We start from the raw sequence: 14,241 nt of genomic DNA, 5'->3' as shown, positions 1-14,241 counted from the left end.
TGGGAAAGTGCCCACTGAGGAGAAGGTGGAAAGTTTGGGAGGAGAGAGAGGGTGCAGTGTCCCGTGAGGGCCTAGAACAGTAGTCTAGGGACCAGAAGTGACTGAGACCCGGAGGAACAGACGCAAGCACGGAGGGTCTTCTCGTTTTCCGGGGGAGGAGAGTCCTTACCTCCTTGATTTTCTCCCGCTGGGCTCGAACTAGGCTCTGCGGCTCCTTACTCTCATCTGCCCTGGTCCCCAGGACCGGGTGGCGGAGGCGGCTCCGGAACGCGTTGAAGTCAAAACTAAACGGGATGCCCCCCTCCTGGGGTCTGAGGGCCGTGCTGCCGCTGCTCCTGGCCGCCGTGGCCATTTCCCGAGTCCCGGTGGGGTGGGTGCGCCGCAGCCACACTTTCCGGCGGCGGGTACTGGCTTGGCTGCTGGCATCGTCCTCACCGGGGGCTGGCACGGCGGGGACCGGGTTGGGAGGCGACTCCCGCTCACGGGCCAGGGGGTGGCCGGCGATATCGGCCACTACCTCCAGGCCAGGCTGCTGGGTCCGGGGGGCCAGGAAGAGGCGCTTGAGGCGAGAAGAGTTGGGCAGCAGGAAGAGGGCCCCGAAGCACAGGGTGATGAGGCCCGAGAGGAAGAGAAGGAAGAGGAACTTCTGCGGCAGCCGCAGCCCCCACGGGGAGGCCGGGACGAAGACGGGCACTTTCCTCATGAGCATCGTGGCCTGGCCCCGGGCTGGGGCTGGTCAGCTCCGGCCGGGCCCCCGAGGCCCTCCGAATGCAGGCACTGGCCAGCCGGGGTTCGTTGCGGGGAGGTCGTCGAGGGGCGCCGCCCGGGGTCGGGGGGGGGGGGGTGTCCCTGAGAGTTTCGCCGCTTCGGGGGCTGCCCCTGAAGTTCAGGGAGTTTGGGGCGAGTGCCCCAGCGCCGAGGCGGAGGCGCAACGAATCTCGGCGGGGCCCGGGCGCGCCGGGCGGCACGGCTCGGGGCCCGGGCCCGCAAGGGTCGGCCGCGCGCCACAGCCTTCTCTCCGGCCGCCGCGCAGCCCCTCCTCGCAGCGGCCGGAGCCCGCAGGGCCCGCGCCTTCCCGCGCTACGGCCGCCGCCGAGGCCGTCACATGCCGTCCGCGGCGCCCAGGCAGTCCGCGCGGAGGGGCGCCGGCAGGCCTCGTCCCCGCGCAGAGCCGCTCGCAGCCCCTCGCCCCAAAGTTTCAGCCGCAGAAGCAGTTTCCAGAAGGGGCCGACTCAGGGGGCGAGGCGGTGGCGGAGCTGGCGTGTCAGCGCCGCTGCGAGAGCGCGCCGACCCTGCCGGGTCGCGACAGCCCCCGGCTCGGCTATCGGGACACGTCCACAACTTTGCTCCGCCACGGAGCGGACGCGGGGCAGCGGGAGCAGGCACTTCTGAGCCCACTGGGCAGGGGGCTTCCTGGGCTCGCGGGAGCTGAGGGATGCCCCAGCCGCGGTCCGGAGCCGGGCGCCGTCCGCGACCAGCCGCGGCAGGGCGGCTGCAGCTGCGCCCGGGAGTGCGGACTTCCGCCCCGCCAACTCGGTAGGGCTCGGCACCCCGCGGGGATCACCTGTTCCCGGCCCCCGCCCGCTCCGCGGAGCGCGCAGCCCCGTCTGCACCTCTCCCGTTGCAAGCTGGCGTCCTCTCAGCGGCCGCTCCAGACGGGCCGCTGCCGCCGCCGCAGGCTGAGCCGCCGCCGCCGCCGCCGAGCCTGCGCTCCACACGCGCGCACACCCGCCCGGACGCCTCCGCCGCCGCCGCCGCAGCTCCGCTTTCACTGAGACAGCGCCCGCGGCTCCGCCTCCCTCCGGGCCACGCCCTCGTGCCACGCCCACTGCGCGCGCCCCGCGGTCCACCTCCGCCGCGGCGCCGCAGCCAGGCCAATGGCCTCGCGTCCGTGGGTAGCGAGCGCGGGGCCTAAGCGCGGGTGGGGAGAGGCAAGGGGACTCCAAGCCACGCCCCCTCCCTCAAGTGGCCAGCGCCGCGCACACTCCCCCCATCCCACCAGCACCAATGGTCCAGCTGCGCGGAGTTGGCGGGGGCGGGGTGGAGAGCGCAACGAGGTCATTGGCTGCCTCGGAGGGATCCCCGTTGGGCTGCAGTCGTCCATTGGTTAGTGGCCAGCGTTCGCTGGTCCGGGAGCAACCGCGAGGCCCCCGTGCCGGCCCCCCCCAACCGCTCGGCTAGGGTCATTGGCCTACGGGTGGGGGCAGGAGACCCCGCTAGTCTAAAGGGCTCTGGCCATTGTTCATGAGCCGCTGTCACCCCTCTGGGATTGACAGGGAGCTGGGGGCCTGCCCAGGGGTCCCCAGAGCTTCTGCAGAAGCCGTGGTGGTGCTGCTGTGCCAGGCTAAGGAAAAGGTGGCTGGAGCCAAGCCGGGGAGCAGTAGCCGCTGTTGGACCAGGCTAAGGCAGTGTTTCCACTGGACCCCCACCAACCAGCTCTGCCTTCCTTTTCCCACAGCCCCAAACTGGACTAGGGTCCCCGGGTGGGGGAGGGAGAGATGTGAGGTGAGGGCAGAGAAGAGAGAACCCTGGTCCTGTGTGCAGACCACACGCATCATGTGACGTGCATACCTAGATGCCCGCGTGTTTTTGTGCACATGTGTGCTTCTATGCATTAGATACATATGCGCTCGGGGTTGAGTGTGAGTACTTGCACACATACACTTAATTTAGGTACGGACATCAGGTGATTACACCGGAGCATTCATAGACATCTAAACATATCAGTATGAATATTGACTTGTGTACACACATACCCACTGACCCACAACAGGTCCAAAAACATGCACACGTACCCACTGCCAGCCATATATTCCCAGACCTGTGTGCCTCTCGACTCCAAGGCCCTCTCTCACACCTTCCTCCTTGGACTTAAGCCTCTCTGTGCTTTCCCTTCCTGTTAAAGCTAACCCAGGGCAAAGCAACACTGTGCTGTGTGGGTCTTTCATGCAAAACACTTTATAGAGACAAATAACAGCAGAGGGAGAGACAAATTAAGAGGTGTAATAGGCAAGAGGGAAAATATCTGCTTTCAGCTGCAATTTAAAATGAAATGCAGCATTGACGAGACAGAAAATACTGCAGGGAGGCCTTTACGGTTAGAAGAAGCAGCCCAGGCGGGCTCTCACCTCATAAATCTTGCTTCTTCCCTGAGGCCTGCTAGGATGGGCCACTGGGACTCAGACATCCTTCTCCCTCTGGCAGGCCACTGACAGCAGACCCTCCCCTGATGTTTAAATACCCTTGACATGTAAATTTCTTTCACTTGAAAGTAAAAGACTGCTCTGGGTAACAGGTGCAAATACGTTGGTGACTAGAGAGGAGACAGATAGTCCCACCCAACCCAGCAAGTTGCACCTAGCTTAAATGTAAAATTCTAATTCAGATGTTTCAATCCTTCATTAGTTTGATTGGCAGGAGTCAGTTCCCTGGAACCAGCTGTGAACATCAGAGTCAAACATGGGATCCCCTTAGATTCAGGAACCCAGACACGTGGCCTGGCCTGTCCCTATTCCCAGTGCCCAAGCATTCCCTCTCTGGGTCCCACCCCGAGAAGAGGCAGGCTTGTCTTTGGAGAACCAGGAGCCCAACATTCCTTGGAGGCACCCTGTTATTCCACATTGTGGGTATAAGGGAATCACTGTTCAGTCCCCTGAGAAGGTAGGATCCAGCAGGAAGGGGAGGAAAGCAAGGCTGAGTCTTGGAAGGGTATGTCTGTTTGAACTGGATGCTCAGGGGGACTGTGACACCTGGACCAGCCTCTCATATGCTGGTGAGCAGGGGTAGAAAGCAGAGCTGCAGCAAAACTGGCACATTCCACAGACCCAGGCTACAAAAACCAAAGCCCAGAGAGATCAAATCCATTTCAGATTGATGTCATGTTGGTGGTTACACTGAGTTGGTGACTTTTTATACTCTTCCTCAAGAGCTCACTGAAACCCTGTGGGCCCCTATCCCAGCTTCTGTAGACCTCACATTTACCTTGGCTTTTTTATCCCTGGGTTTTTCTATTCATATACAGTCCCGAAGCAGACAGTGCCTCACGACAGGGACCATGGCTTGTTCACTTCTCTAACCGCCCTGGGTCTTAATTACAATGCCTTGCACATCAGCACTGTGTTTGTTGAATAATCAATGAACGAATGAGTGAGTGGGTGCCCATTTCACAGATGAGAAAACTGAGGCTCAGGAAAGGGAATAATAATGAACTAACATTTCCTGTGTGCCAAATATATATTGCTTCGTTTACTTTTCCGAACACTCTTATGTGGTGGATTTTATTTATAGCTTCATTTTATAGATAAGACGACTAAGGCTAGAGAGGTATAGGCTAAGTTAACAAGTATCTTTCTCAGTTTAATTTAGAAATTCAAATGGAGCGGGGAAACAGAAATGAGTAGGCGTTTAAAAAATCTGTTCTGTCAACAAACTTTTATTGAACTTAGATGCTAGGTATTTCACTAGTCTCAGGTTGGACACAAAGATGGACAAAGCATGGTCCCTGCCATTATTGATTCATTTATTCAACAAAGATCTATTTATTGAAGGGTGTCTGGGTGGCTCAACCACCCACTTAACCTGGATGGCTAAGTGTCTGCCTTCAGCTCAGTTCATGATCCCAGGTCCTGGCATCAAGCCCCACATCCGGCACCCTGCTCAGCAGGAAGTCTGCTTCGCCCTCTAACCCTCCCCCTGATTCAAGCTCTCTCTTTGACTCTCCCTCTCTCAAATAAATAACATCTTTTTTTTTAAGATGTTATTTATTTGACAGACAGAGATCACAAGTAGGCAGAGAGGCAGGCAGAGAGAGAGGGGGAAGCAGGCTCCCTGCTAAGCAGAGTCCAATGCAGGGCTCGATCCCAGGACCCTGAGATCATGACCTGAGCCGAAGGCAGAGGCTTAACTCACTGAGCCACCCAGGTGTCTCAATAAATAACATCTTAAAAAAAAAAAAAAAAAGAACCATGTATTGAACACCTACAACTACCAACTACAGGGGGGCTGAGGATAACAGCCCTCTAAATAAAGCAGATGCAAACACTATCTTCAGGGAGCTTCCTATCTAATAGGCAACAGTGACCAATTTAGGCTGTCAGGAAGGACCACAGGGCACTGGTCTGCATTCTTATTTTTTTTAAGATTTTACTTACTTGACAGATCACAAGTAGGCAGAGAAGCAGGTGGGGGCTGGGGGCTGGCTCTCCACCAAGCAGAGAGCCTGATGCAGAGCTCGATCCCAGGACCCTGAGATCATGACCCGAGCCGAAGGCAGAGGCTTAACCCACGGAGCCACCCAGGTGCCCCTGGTCTGCATTCTTCATATCTCATCCTATCAGGCCCTCATGATGGCTTTCTCTGAAGTAGGCCTTGAGATCCTGATTTAACGGATGGAGAAATTGAGGCTCAGGGGTGTAACACGATTTATGCAAAGTCACACAGGGAATGATTTGCAAATATGACAGAAAACCAGATTCATCTACTTCTAGAATCTGTGCTTCTTCTATTAATAATATTAATAATAACTAAGATGAGTGGCACACTCGTTATGCACCAAGCCCTTCCAATAGCATGTTCTAGAAGCTCACTTTTTGGATCCTTACAACCACCCCACGAGACAGGTACTATTGTTATTGGTATTTTACAGAAGAAGAAACTAAAACACAGAAGTTAAAGAATTTGCCCAATGTCCCATATCTGGGAAGTGTCAGAGGGAAGATTTGAACCCAGTCAGGTTCCAGAGCCTTTTATGTCTTTCAAGTCTACTACTGCTCTCCATCTTATAATGCCATGAAAGGAGGTGCTGTAGAGGGTCAGAGCAGGGCACTGGCCTCAGGTGAAATTCTCAGAAGCTTGTTGGTAGGATTGTATGTGCTCATTACCATCATTCAACAAGTACCTATAAAGTGCCTGCTATGTTCCAGGCATATACAAGGCTTTAGGGATATAATGGTGAGCAAAAATAGATACATTGTTCCCATTTGTGGGAACAGTTTCAAGGGGAAGAGGAGTTTCAACAAATGAGCAATCCCCAAATATGCACACAGCCTGAGATAACAATGAGGAAAGAGCGAAATGCTGCTGTAGGAATGTGGAACAATGGATCTAGACCTAAACTAAGGGGGTGGGGAGCAAAGTGGTCAGGGAAGACTTCCCTTAAGGCTGAATGAAGCTATGTAAGCAAAGAGGGGCAGTGAGAACACAAACCTGAGAGGACAACATGTGCAAAGGCCCTGGGGTGGAGAGAACATGGTGCTTTTGAAAACAGAAAAACCAAGTAAGTCTGTAGAGTAGAGAGAGTGATGGGGAAAGACAGGTAGCATCACTGAATGATTTAGGGCTGGAGTAGGAATGTGTGTAGAGAGGTAGGTGGGTGGGTAGATTCAGATTAACATTTTAAAAAGGCTTCTCTGGGGGTGCCTGGGTGGCTCAGTTGTTAGGCATCTGCCCTCAGCTCTGGTCATGATCCCAGAGTCCTGTGATCAGCCCTGCGTCGGGCTCCCTGCTCAGCAGAAAGCCAGCTTCTCCCTCTCCCACTCCCCTTGCTTATGTTCCCTCTCTTACTGTCTGTCAAATAAATAAATAAAATCTTAAAAAAAGAAAAAATAATAAAAGCTACTCTAGTTGCAGTGTGAGCAACAGAATGGAAGGCAGGAGTGAACAGGTAGGTTCCTTTGAGAGGATATTGCAATAGTCTATGGTGCCTTGGCCTGGTGCAGGGGCAGTCACCAGGACTGCAGGATCCAAATCATATTTAGGATCCAAATCGATAGGACTTAGTGAATACTTGAAATAGGACATTGATTGCGAGGGAGACATCTGCACTGACTCCCGGGTCTTTAACTTGCCCTGGAGGTGGGAGCATTTGTTGAGATGGGAGCAGTGAACTGGGCTGTGAGAGGCTTCCCCTCGGTTCATCAAGAAGGTGCTGGGCAGCTTGTACCCAACCTGAATCTCAAGTGGTCATTAGTCCTATTTAGAATCAAAGACCAGAGATAAAGCCAAGTTCAAGCCAAGAGATAATCATCAGCTGGTTCCTTAATGGCCTCCAGATAAATTGAACCCTGGGCAGGGGAGACACTGATGATTGGGGCCCTGCCCAGTGAGAGCGCACCCTGTCAGTCTCGAGATAAAAGGCCCTACAGCTGGTCTCACTCCAGCAGGCTACAAGACTTAGTCAATATCTCTCTATGCGGTGGGGGCTGATTTCAGAGTCACAGAGCCCTGAACACCTGCCCTCATAGATTTTTTTTTTTAAGATTTTATTTATTTATTTGAAAGAGAGCATGCACACAGAGGGAGAGGCAGAAGCAGGCTCCCTGCTGAGCAGGGAGCCCAATGTGAGACTCAATCACAGGACCCCAGCATCAAGACTTGAGCTGAAGGCAGATGCTTAACCAACTAAGTCATCCCAACGCTCCTGCCCTCATAGATCTTAAAAGAACGTCACGAAATTTCCTTTCACCTTATCTTCCCTGAGTCCCCAAACTTAAATCAGGAGTCATCCAGTCAGCCAGGAGTTAGAATTCTCAACTGGGAGCAATGTTGCTCCCCGAGAACATTTGGCAAAGTCTGGAGAGAATTTCGGCCATCACAGTTGGGAGAGGAGTGCTGCTGGCATCTAGTAGATAGAGGTCAAGGATGCTATTAGACATCTTACAAGGCAGAGGGCAGCCCCCCACAATAAAGAACTGTCCAAGGGCTCCTGGGTGGCTCAGTCAGTTAAGCATCTGCCTTCAGCTCAGGTCTTGGTCCCAGAGTCCTGGATTTGAGCCCCACATTGGACTCCCTACTCAGCCTGCTTCTCCCTCTCCGGTTCCCCCTGCTGGTGTTCTCTTTCTCCCTCTCTCTGTCAAATAAATAAAAATTGTAAATAAATAAATAAGACTGTCCAGCCACAAATGTCAACAGTGTCAAGGGTGAAATACCCTGGCCTAATGTCAAGGCTTTGAAGTCAGAGAAGCCTGATTTTCCCACACATTGACCAGTTGATCATGGGCAACTTGTCTAACCTCTCTGAGCCTCAGTTTTTCCATCTGTCAAAAGAGGGATGTCAATAGTAATACATACTTCAGGAAGATGATGTGAGAATTAAATGAGATAGCTGACCATCAAGAGACTGAAGCAGGGGTGCCTGGGTGGCTCAGTAGGTTAAGCCTCTGCCTTCAGCTCAGGTCATGATCTCAGGGTCCTTGGATCAAGCCCCACATCGGGCTCTCTGCTCAGCAGGGAGGCTGCTTCCCCCACCCCTCGCCTGCCTCTTTGCCTACTTGTGATTTCTGTCAAACAAATAAATAAAATCTTTTAAAAAGAGAGAGCGAGAGAGAGACTGAAGCAAATGTCAGGCTCATCCTCCAAGTGAGCAGGAGCTGAGCAAGACTTATTCTTGATCTGCCTCCCAAACCTAAGTCCTCTGTATGTTGGAAAAGGGAAAGCAGAATGGTAAGAAAAAGAATCCTGGAGTTGGAGTACCAGTATTGAGTCTGGACTCAGTCTCCTACCAGCACTGAGACCTTGGGCAAATTGCCCACTTCTTGAGCCCCCAGTTTCCTCATCTGTAAGATGGACAGGTTCACAATACTCACCACATATGGTGGTTCTGAGGACTATGGGAGCTAATCCTTGTCAATGACTGAGGATAGAGTCTGGCACATAGTGAGCGCTTGATCAATGTCAATTGATGTTATGAAGGACAACAAGAATCACTTGCTGCCTCATTTCTTAGTGGCAAGCAAGCTAGCAACCCGAACTGAAACTTTGTAACCAAGTTTACAGGAAGGGAAGCTCCATTTCCAAATACTCTGTCCATGGTCCCTATGAGAACTTTAATTTGTCAAGTGAAGATTAATTCAGACATGGATTTCATTTCAGATGAAAGTTCTATTATACTAAGCCCTAATCAGGCAAACCCCTCCTCTCTGAGAGTTTCTAGATTATCCTGCTTTTTTTCTTTTAAAATTTTATTTATTTATTTGACAGAGAGAGAGAGACACAGTGAGAGAGGGAACACAAGCAGAGAGAGAGAGGGAGAAGCAGGCTTCCCGCCGAGCAGAGAGCCTGATGCGGGGCTCAATCCCAGGACCCTGGGATCACGATCAAAGCCGAAAGTAGACAGCGACTGAGCCACCCAGACACCCCTTGATCATCCTGCTTAACGGTAGATATGGAATTTAAGAATCAAAACATATAAGTATCTTGTAGTTAGAGGCAGAGCAGATGCTGGCCTCAGTACTTGAGAATACCAGTGAGGCCACTTTCACAAGCATAGTAAGGAGTCAACGTTCTTCTCACTCCTGAAATTCAGGGTGACATTTACCTCATTAACATTGTGAGGATTAATGAAATTATCCACACTAATTTCTTAGCAGGGTACAGGGCATATAGCAAGAACTAAATGTTAGCTATTATTTATGGCACTCTTTTTCAAGAGCATGTAAAATAAATATCTGTGTCTCATAAAAATACACTTCCAAAAGCTTACATCAAGCCCCATAAAGCTAGAAATGAAATAGTATCTTTAAAATGTAATCCTGGTGTAATGTAGTCATCTGGTTCCACTTGCTAATATTAAGGAGTTTTTGTTTGTCTGTTTTCTGTAAAGATTTTATTTATTTGACAGATAGAGAGCACAAGTAGGCAGAGCGGCAGACAGAGAAAGAGGGAGAAACAGGCTCTCCACGGAGCAGGGAGCCCAACATGGGGCTTAATCCCAGGATCCCAGGATCCCAGGACCCCAGGATCATGACCTGAGCTGAAGGCAGCCGCCCAACTGACTGAGCCACACAGACACCCCTGTTCTCTAATGTCCATGGGTTGCTTATTGAGGCTCCAAATTCCAGGCAGGATCTCAAAATATCTGCTCTTGTGGTGTTAGGATGTTAAGAAGCGCCCGAGGCATTGGGTGGGTGTTGCTGGGCAAAGACCACGTGCACCAAACAATCTTGAGGAAGTACCCTCAAGCCTTATCCATTAAGCCATTCAAGTGTTTTCTAAAACCAGATCAATAAGGCAGAGTGACAAAAGAATTGTGGTTACAGCCTTGAATCTTAGAGACCCGCAGATGAATCCTGGTCCTGCCTCTTATTGACAATGTAACTTTGAGCAGGTCATCTCGTCTATTTCTGTCTCAGTTTCCTTGGCTAAAAAATAACAGTGATGTGAGTACTAACTTCAGTACATGTTAAATATTTGTATTGTGCAAATAAATATAAAATAGCAAGTTTAGGATTCAAGGTTGATAAAAAAGAAAGATGGTTTTGAAGATGGAATCCCACCAGTTATCTTCCTTGTCCCATCTCTGCCATTTGATTGGATGAGCTGAGCAGATCACTCTTCTCTCTGAACCAATCTGTTCATAAAGGGGACCCTACATATACCCTATCTGAGATAACCAGTGGGCAAGCACTTGGTTAATAAAAAAGCAAAAGAGACATGTTTGCTGTGGCTATGATCCCTTTTTAGAAAGAATTTTCATCATTCCACAAATATTTATTGAGCATCAACCATAATTTTAAAGCTTTATGGGGTGCCTGAGTGGCTCAGTCATTAGGCATCTGCCTTCAGCTCAGGTCCTGATCCCAGATTCTAGGATCATGCCCCGGGTAGCTCCCTGTTGGGCAGTGGGGGAAGCGGGAAGGGAGACTTCTCCTTTTCTCACTCCCGCTGCCAGTATTGTGTCTTGCTGTGTGTCTGTCAAATACATACATACATACATTAAAGCTTTGTGATTCCCTCCCTTTCCTATTTCGCTCCATTCTACTTTATCTACTATTCTTTATATTTAAAAAAATTTTTTTAAGCTGATAAATTTTAAATAAATTTATTTAAAACTTAGAAAGTGGGTCCTTTGTCCCGTTTGCCAAGGATTTCTGGATGTCTGCCTTTGGAGCACGTGGTAGAATTGTCCCACCCCCTTGCGGTTGAACAGAGCCACGTGACTAATTCTGGCCAATGAGTTGGAAGCAGAATGGCAGGCGTCACTTCTAGGCCAGAGCATTTAATGGCCAGAGCCAGATCCTCCAGAGCTGCGACTTTCCCTCTCACAAGGTGACTCAGAGCGCTGGAGCCGGCAGCTGCTCCATCAGCCAGAGTCCCTGCCTGTACGACAAGCAAAACCTTCTGCATACCTGCGTTGGCTGCACCAGCATGGAGCTTAGATGAAAAATTAGTATGTGTCGTGTCAAGCCACAGAGACCACAGGGCTTTAAAAAGGTTTTTTAACTTAAACAACCCTGTAAGGTGAAGTTAACTTTAATCATCTACTTTACTTAATCCAAAATAGCTAAAATATTATCCGTTCAATTATTATTTTAAAATGGGTAATAAGGTAAGTTACATTCTTTTTACACACCAAGTCTTCATGGTCTAGTGTGTTTTTTACATTTATGGTACATTTCAAGTGCGCCATGAGCCCCATGTGCCTAGTGGCTACTGGACTGGACAGCACAGCCATAATGGCTAATGATCCTGATTTTGAGGCACACTATTCTAAGGCATCCTCAACACATAAATCTTTATCCTCGTCTGGAGGAGCTCTGGAAAAAGAAGTCCAGTGTTTCGTAAAGTAGGCTGTGGCTACGTTTCTGGTACATTTTTCCTCATTTAGTGTGCAGCGGGGGTATTTTCTTTCTAGCATTACAACTCCCCACCACTTCCCTCCCCTTCTCTCATGCACTCGAGTACCCCTTCTTTCCCTCAAAGGAAAAAAAAAGGGGGGGGGTGTTTTTGAGGGGCCCAGCTTGACGGTAAAGAAAAACTTGACTATTTAAAATGTTCTCTGGACTCCTGGGTGGCTCAGTCGGTTAAGGGTCTGCCTTCCGCTCAAGTCATGATCCCAGGATCCTGGGATTGAGTCCCACATCCGGCTCCTTGCTCAGCTGGGAGCCTGCTTCTCCTCTGCCTCCTCTGCCTGCCATTCCCCTTGCTTGTGTTCTCTCTCTCTCTCTGAGAAATAAATAAAATCTTTAAATAAATAAAATGTTCTTGGAACCCATGGTATTTCAAGAGTAGAGATTCAGTAAGCCCCGGGTAAGGGTGAGGGAAAGGTCAGTACACTTTCTTGTCCACAGGGTGTGAACTATAAGCTTCTGGATCAGGAGGGAGGAGAGGTAGAGGTGGGGGAAGGATGGAACTAAGGCTTTAGGACCTGATCTCATATCCTGGGGCAGAGAGAATTCCTTCTGACTTTGAATATTGGCTTGGAACTTACACTCAAATGTCAAGGGTTCCAAGTAAGTGTTAATTGCTTTTTTATTAATTTGTTATTATATGTGTTTGCTATTGTTGTTATATGGCACCTACTGCTTGGAAAATGTGCTTTTTTTGATTTAGCGATATGTCAGGAGCATTTTTCCATGAAATTAAATATTCTTCTTCTACCTCATCATTCCAACAGCCAGATAGTAATTCTTAAATGGGTATACCGTAATTTATTTACCCAATCTGCTATTGTTGGACATTAAGGTCATTTCAAATTGTTAATTGTGTTCGACAATAGCTTATTTCTCTCGTGCTGCCTCGGCTCTTGCAGAAGACTCAGGCAGAGCACACATGCAGATGGGAGAAGGCATGGTCACCCCAAGACGTCCTTCCGACAAACTGGGATTTTGCAACATAAGAGGCCGACTTTTAGGGGGTTAAAGAGGGCATGGCCTGCTCGGGGCACTGCCAGGAGAGCTGTGTAAGATGAAAAGAGTGTTGGAGACAGAGGGTTGTGGGAGGTCCCAGGTCGTGCCGCTCAGTAGCTCTGTGGACACCGTCACTGAGCCTCGGTTCCCTTGCCGGGAAAATGAGGGTAATAAGTGGGCCCTTGGTATCATTGCAAAGATTAAATCAGACTGACTGAAATCTGGTTAAATAAGACAGATGGAGCATGCGCACACCCAGCTCGGCTCCCTCCCGCCGCTCCACTAACGCAAAGGCAAAGGGGATTTTTTTCAAGGCATAAAACTACAAGACTAATTAGCGCAGAGAGATAATATTAACAAATGTGGAAGGCAGAAAAGCAGATCAGTGGGTTGTAACTTAGAGGAACCAAGGACCCCGAGCCCTAAACTGCCAAGGGAAAGCTGGAAGTAACCGTACTTACATGATAGGAACCCCCAAAGGCTCAGTGGTTACTTTCAAAGGCCAGCGGAAGGAGGAGCTAAAGACAGGAGCATGGTTCCTTCCCTTCCTTGCCTTCCTCTACACCTGGTTCCTGCTTCTGGATAGAAAACCGGGGTCAGGGCCTGAGGACAGGTGGGAAAAAGGCTGTTCCTCCCATGGGCATGTGCAGCCCACACTATGCCAGGCCCCATGTGCCCGTGGTGGCAGAGGATGGCAGACACAGAAGCAGACTCTCCTGGTGGGGGTGGGGAGTACCAAAGGACCCAGCAGATGTCCAGCTTGCCCTGGTGAGTCAGAGATAAAAGTTCAAAGGGGACTGGGACAGGGGTCTGGTGGGCTACCCCAACACCCCATGTTAAGACGGGGGCTCTAGAGCCCATGAGGCAGGGCCTTGCCCCAAATCCACACTCTTCAGCCCGTCTCTTCCCACGTGCCCAGCTCAGCTCTCCCAGGGCTTCCCTTTTGCCACCTCACAGACCACGGCCTCCTCCAGGCCCTCTCCAGGCCCTCTCCAGGTGCCTCTACAGCCTGTCGCTCGGATAAGGGTAGGGAGGATCCAGTTCAGCCAGTAGCTGGGCCCAGGATCCACAGTTTGGGTCCCTCTCACTCCCCACCCTCCTGGCAGAAACGCCCCCCACCCCTTCCAGGAAATCACCACTAAGTGCTCTTCTCAGAAACTCCTACTCCCAATCCCCTGTCACATAATAGATTAACCCATAGGGCTTTAATCTGCCCCAGAGGGAGACGTGTTTTCCTAACCATCTGAAAAGAAACGAGTTTCCAAAGACCAAAGGACTGTAGCTGTAATGGTGGAAACCTATAGGTTGTGGGACCAATCAGATGGACGAAGGAGCTCCTCTCAAACCGTGTGTGTAGATAGTCGTGTCATATCAAATGGGCTAAAGGGAAAATAGAAAGGGATCCTTTGACCTGTCTGCTCACCTAGAGTCAAATGCCTTTGGCAGAGGCAGGGAGGGCTCATATATATGCCCCTGGGATGGGACAAGGCGGACGAGGGCTGCCCTGTAGCAAATAAAAATATAGAAAGTCCAGTTACATTTGAATTTCCGATAAACAACCAATGATTCCTTTTTTTTTTTTTTAAGTTTATTCATTTAAATAATCTCAACACCCAAC

The 14,241-nt window shown here is 50.5% G+C and overlaps 1 protein-coding gene across 1 annotated transcript in view; it reads right to left on the bottom strand.

The window, feature by feature from the left end:
• MAN1C1 (mannosidase alpha class 1C member 1) overlaps positions 1-709 on the bottom strand; it is a 138,717-nt gene extending 138,008 nt beyond the window's left edge. Inside the window, exon 1 of the mRNA XM_059376707.1 lies at positions 170-709. Coding sequence (XP_059232690.1) covers positions 170-709 — 540 coding nt within the window. The remainder of the gene's footprint in view (positions 1-169) is intronic.
• Between the last annotated feature and the right edge of the window lie 13,532 nt (positions 710-14,241).

This window comes from Mustela nigripes, chromosome 14 (assembly GCF_022355385.1).
Source record: "Mustela nigripes isolate SB6536 chromosome 14, MUSNIG.SB6536, whole genome shotgun sequence".
Lineage (NCBI taxonomy): Eukaryota > Metazoa > Chordata > Mammalia > Carnivora > Mustelidae > Mustela > Mustela nigripes.
Note: the sequence above shows the minus strand (reverse complement) of the source record. Positions and strands in the feature narration are given on the sequence as shown.